The 6,519-nt window shown below is 28.2% G+C and overlaps 1 protein-coding gene across 1 annotated transcript; it reads right to left on the reverse strand.

Moving 5' to 3' along the window:
* Nucleotides 1–640: 640 nt before the first annotated feature.
* LOC114176583 (salicylate carboxymethyltransferase-like) lies at nucleotides 641–2,467 on the reverse strand. The gene is made up of 4 exons (XM_028061666.1): nucleotides 2,318–2,467; nucleotides 1,729–2,133; nucleotides 1,385–1,639; nucleotides 641–1,250 (listed from the first exon to the last, which is right to left on the reverse strand). The coding sequence occupies exons 1-4, from the start codon at nucleotides 2,390–2,392 to the stop codon at nucleotides 873–875; spliced, it is 1,113 nt and encodes a 370-aa protein (XP_027917467.1). The 5' UTR covers nucleotides 2,393–2,467; the 3' UTR covers nucleotides 641–872.
* Between the last annotated feature and the right edge of the window lie 4,052 nt (nucleotides 2,468–6,519).

The raw sequence follows: 6,519 nt of genomic DNA on the forward strand, positions 1-6,519 counted from the left end.
TAATTTTTTTACTATTTTATAAAAATTAATTAATTGATATTAAAACAATAACAAAATAAATACAAATAAGAGTGCAAATATATATATTATATATATCCATTACTCGTTACATGGATGAGAATAAGTTAAAAATTTAAAACACATTACTTTTGGATATGAAAATTATGATGATTTTTTGCTTACAAAGATGAATATAAAATAATGAAACTCCCTGTTGTCATCCCTCCTTCACGCCTCTTTCCAAACTGTATCCTAATTCTTCGCCAAGTTTACCAAGGACTTAAATTAGTCGACAAAAGTTTTGGACTATTTGCAACAACCGTTTTCTTTTCTCAAAATACGAGGAATCAAGAAGAAAACCCATAAAAGTTGCAAAGGAAGTCTAATTATAGTTGAAAATTTTGGCAGTTGAATCCTACGATATCACATCATCATGGGAACAGAACCAGATTGTCACTACCTATGATCCTTTTCAACTTTACTTTTTCCTTATAAGTAACTTTGCTATTATTTTAACTTTTGTTAATCCGTTATGATACAATTTATTTATTCCATTAATTGATAATATTTTGGTAACAGATAAAATATAAAGCAATACAAATTCAACACAACTCAGACTTTCCATTGAGTTTAATCAATGTTTGGCGAGTGAATAACAGCAGTGAAGCATAATTGACCATTAATCATAACATAATCTTACAAGAATAATTTTTATTACATAATGAACTACAAATATTAAAAAAAAAAAAGTTGCTAACAAACACCACACAATTCTAACTTTATTATCTTCCAACTTAACATTTTTGGTACTCATAATTGCCAGAAAAGAAAGGAGCAAAGCGTAGACATATAGATGCAATGCAAAGTCTTGCTTATTCTTTTCTAGTCAATAAGACAGTGACATTGAAGAACTGAGTTTTTTCCTTGGACATTCGATCAGCCAAGATTTGCTGGTAGCGGCTGAAAACCTCTTCAATGATGTCTTCACCAAAGTGACTTACCAGCATAGGTTCTGCCACAGCCCTCATGCACTGTGCCACGTTGTATCCACCATCACCGATCGATTCAAACCTTTCAGACTCAAAATCAAGAGCATTCCAATCATCAAAACCATTCCAGTTCACTGCAGAAACTTCCACACGATTCATGGCAAATGATCCTTCTTTAAGAACTTCCAATTTCACTTCAGAAGGTGATGGAGTGTATTGCGGGATGTTAAAACTATCCACTTGCTCTTCCTTTATGATTCCCTGCAGCAAAACAGTGAAAACATTTGTATTCATGCTTCTTCCCAGATTTATACACATGTTTCAACACACAACTTAGGAAATTAATATTAAAACTCAGACTTTCATGCATGGTTAAGTAATTAATTATTAACTACCTCCGAAACCATATCATTAAGAGCAGTAGCCATAAGCTCCCAAATGTAGCAACCATCCTTGCTACATGGATCCTCGTTTCTTCTCCCCAAAATTGTCAGAACCATACGGCCTCCTTCAACTAGTTCCTCTGCTCGACACTTGAGAAAAAAACTGAAATCTCTTTGAAATTGTTCATAGTAAGCTCTTACAACATTTGATGGGCTTGTTCTGCTTAGGTAAATGTTGCCCTTGTTGTTGTCTACACCCTCAGGAACCTAATAATACATAATTATTACTATTATTATTATTCATAGTTCATGTATTATATATTACAACTCCCACGAAATACAAATATGAAATGTACCTTAGATAGCCATTGAAGGCTGTAAGAGGAATGAACAAAATGCAAACTTTGATTTGGGAAAGCCCGGGCATAGAAAGATCCTGGAACCCCAGAGAAGTAGCATGGACCAATCCCACCTTCCACTTCTGTTTGCAATTTCTCTTTAAAGCTGTGAATGGACATAAAGATGTTGTTGAAGTCATTTCCGGGTAGATCATTCAGAAACACCCTGTACTCTGGAGATTTATGGTTCAGCTTACGACAAAGCTGCTCCACGGTCTTGATGACTTCAGACACAACAAACAAAGTGTTTGGTCCAGAAGAGCAACCCAAATCTGCAATTGCCAAACTTCTCGGGAGTCTACTGCAATACAGGCTAGTTATGGCTTCCTCTCGTATCGGCTTTGCCAAAGAAATCGCCTTTTGCTGCATAACAACCAAGCATGAGCACAAGCTGAAAGTTTTGTGAACATCTTTCACTACGGTCTTTGTTAGAGAAGATATTTACTTTTTTTGTCTCTTATATAATAATAAGCTATTAATCAGCATTATAGGTCTCTCAATTTTGTTGTGTGAAGTGCGAATTCTAACAGTTAATTTGTGAGTATACCTGAACAAGAGAGTTGTTTGCATAGCTTGCGTCTCCAACACCCCCGTTCATGTGCAGAACCTGTGCTACTTCCATTGTTTTCTTTTTTATCTCTACTTTGCTCTCGTTTTGGGATATTCTTTTTATGAGCTTCTATGCTTCTAATCAAGCACATACCACACCTATATATATAGATGTGTGAACTCCGTTTTTTTAACAAGAAAAATTTGTTTTCTTCACATAATTTTACATAAAAAAGACATTTTTGGTGGCTATCTATTTTTTTCTTATAAGTCTCCTATGAAGTGATACAGTGTGGGTCCTTTGATTACTATGGATTTCTGTTTGTCAAATTATGTTAACTACTATTAGACTATCATCCAACTCACGAAAGCTACCAAACATATAACCAAGTGATCACGACCTTTAGGTCTCTGTTTGGATATTGGGTAAAAAAAATGAGGGAACGAAAAAAAAAAGATAAAAAAATGAAAAGAATTTAAGTGAAAAGTAAAAGAATGGATGGAAAGTGTAACAAGATGTGTTTCAGTAAAAGAATGTAAATATTGATGATATATATAACTGATTTTCTGTATTCCAGAATCATTTAGTGGATAATGGATATTATGTACTAACAAATAATAAATTTTGTGACTACTTATTCATTATTAGAAAGCTTCACATTTTTTTGCTATTATTAGTTTTTAGAAAATTCACAAGAATTCATTTCTTGCTAATGTTCTTGAAAATCTTGAAAGTTGTCAGGAGAAAGAAAAAATCAAGAAAAATTAGGAATTCATGACGATAACTGTCTAATTATGTATTAATTTTGTAATGTATTTCTTACTACCAAAAAAGTATGCTTCGAAGATATAACTAAGAAAAGTAGTCATGCGGTTCTTCCAGCTCTATTTTCCTTTTTCTTATTTTCATTCATTGCGTTTTCTCCCTTGTTATTAAGACCAATTTTGTCATTGAAGATTGATAATAGAAAGACGTATATTATATGTATTTCTATTTAGTAATTTACGACAAATAGCAAACACTAATTTGAAAGAAAAAGAGAAAATAATATTATGCACCCACGATTACTCAAAGAAGTGATATGAAAGCCAATGATAAAAATATCATTCACATCTTCTTCTTTTTTTAATCTTAATTTAAATCTTCATATATTACATAAAAACTAATCAAATAATAAGATAAATAAATTTGAAATCATTTTACAAATTAAAAATTATTAATATTTAAAATAATATCAATTATTAGTAAAATATTATAATTAATTTATAAAATATAATTTAAATTGACCTCTAATTATCAAAATTTTAACTATTTACTATTATTGATTCTAAATTAATATTTATTTTTAAACATTACTCCAAACATTCCTTCAAAGCTTTAGATTAAGAGTAATGTCACTTGATTATTGTTTGAATTTGAAATAGTGGTTTTAGAGAAAAGTGTTGATCGACTAAAGTGGACTTTAACTAATAATTGTACTGGTTTAACTTATAAAGAGTTGTGAACTTGAAAAGAAAAGGTTTGAGGATGTCATATCATGTTCACTCACTCTTTTATAATTGTACCAAAATTAATAATTCTCACATAGTACTCTACAGGTGGTCCAATAAGACTATTAATAAAAAATTTGAATTATTTAACCAATTATGTCAACTTGTTTAACTAATCAAAATCGGTTCCATTTATAAATTATGATAATTGATGTTCTTGTATGATAAAGTTGAATTTTGTCAAGCCTTCAAGATTTCATCGGTACTCAATCTTCTTTTTTATCTCCTTCAATTTTATCACTTCTCGTCTAAAGTGTAGGAGTGTTTGCAAAAGATACTCTAATGTTTAAGTTAGCATGAGTGATATTAAAGAATTTCAGGAGATTTCAGAGTATATTAATTATAATTTTACCTTTTCAATTGTTTTTGAGATCCATGACGTTGGTGGAATTACAACATAATCCTTACTGGTCATCGGTTCTCAGTAGTCGATACCTAGTACTTGACCTTAGTGAGATAAGATTAGGTATTGGTACTGTGTGATCCTTGGTTTCTTTGTGGTAGCAAGTATCCAGTACCTGGTTTTGATGAGATAGGGTCGAGTGAGTACTATGAGATTCCGGTTGATTTGTGGTAACCAATACCCAGTATTTGACCCTCCTAGTATCTGACCTTGATGAGATAAGACCAAGCACGAGTACTATGAGATTCCTGTTACATTGTGGTAACTAGTATCCAGTACCTAACTTTGATAGACAGGATCAGGTACGAATACCATGAGATTCCTATTACTTTGTGGTAACTAGTACCTAATGTTTGACCTTGATGAGATAGGATCGGATACGAGTACTATGAGATCCCTGTTGTTTTATGTTAGTCAATATTTAGTACTTGACCTTAATGAAATAGAATTAGATACGAGTAAGAAAATTGATTTTTCATATTATTGCAAATTGATGATTAGATAGACTTCACAAGGTCTTATGTAGTATTTGAATATGTTATAATTCACATATTAGTTTAAACATTAATTTAATGAATAATTAGACAAATTTAACCAAAATATTGTATTAAATTAACTAATGTGTGTTGTAGTCTGAAACATAAATAAATATTAAGTCCAAATGAAGAATGAAACCATATAAGTGTACGTTTATAATTTTTTTCTTAAGAAATTTTGTCGTGTATATACTTAAAGTGGGTATACTTAAACGATCAATCAATCAGCACGATAACATATATCCATTAGAGAGAAAAAGAAATATGTAAACACTTTTCATGGTGAAAATATATTTTATTATTTATCCTTCTTTGGGACAACTTAAAAAATAATAATAATCATAAATCAAGAAGTGTTGTTTTAAATTTTAATATGATAAATCTGAAATAATAAATGATTTAAAATAATTTAAAAATATGAATAATGATAATTTAAAATATATTTTAATGAAACCTTTACTTTAAATTGATTCAGATATTTTATAAGATTTCAAGATTAATTATAAAAGGTATTGTAAATTTTAACAATTTAAAATAAATGTTGGTCCTTTAATGTTTTAATTGATTATGATTAATTAGATAATTGATTATGTATCGAGATATAAAAGATTATGTCGATGAATAATGATATTTTGATCCTTTTAATTTATTATTTTAATTATTCTTATATCATCATATTATACTAATAAAATAAAAGTAAAGAAAAAAAAGATAATTAAAAGAACATTAAATTGAAATGGTAAATTAAAAAGTGAGTTACTAAATGTTTGATCCATGCCAATTTAACTGTACCGTTTATGTATTTCAAGAGGTTGTGGAGGTCTTCCACTAACGATTTGAAAATATAAATTAATTTATTTAGTAAGAACATCGATTAAAGAAATAATGATTAATAAATTAAATTCGGTATCTTCTCTAAATATTAGAAAGATTTAGATTATAAAATAAAATATAAAGATTATAATATATATATATATATATATATATTAAACTTATATTTTTTATCAAAATTTAAGTATAAGTAATTATCTCTTAAATAATAATTAAATTAAAAATAAAATATATATATTACATCTGGGTATTAACGTTACAATATTAAATTTTAATTATCCTTTCCAATTTTATCAAATAATTACTACTATTAAATTATATCACTGCTTTAATTTATATTTATTCTTATTCAGAATTAATCAAAAATATTTTACTTATTTATTATATTACACAATTAATTTAATTTTTTTCTATCATCTGAATCAATTAATTTATCTAAAATTTAATTTGAATTATATAGTTTTAGAGTCTCTCCCTGTTCTGATGTTGACCATTGTTATTCCACCTATTTAGCATCATTTTCAATTCCAACATCACCAATATAGGAATGATCAACATCACCACCACAAGATTGAAAAAATGAGACACCAAAATAATGTTAAAAAAAAGTATTAGTGGATATTTGTTTGAACCTATCTGTATTCTACTGGACCTTCCCTTTGACAGGGAGCCATGGCTACCCAACATTTTTTTATGTATTTTTTAAAAATATATTTACATATTATTATTTTAGTTTAAAATATTTTTTTGAAAATTTAGTTAAAAATATATTTATACATTATTACTTTATTTATATTAATTTAATTTTAAATTTTTAAAAAGAAATATTTATATATTATTATTTTATTTATATTAATTTAGTTTAAAATAGTTTTTTCA

The sequence above is a fragment of the Vigna unguiculata genome, chromosome 3, assembly GCF_004118075.2.
Source record: "Vigna unguiculata cultivar IT97K-499-35 chromosome 3, ASM411807v1, whole genome shotgun sequence".
NCBI classification, from domain to species: Eukaryota; Viridiplantae; Streptophyta; class Magnoliopsida; order Fabales; family Fabaceae; genus Vigna; species Vigna unguiculata.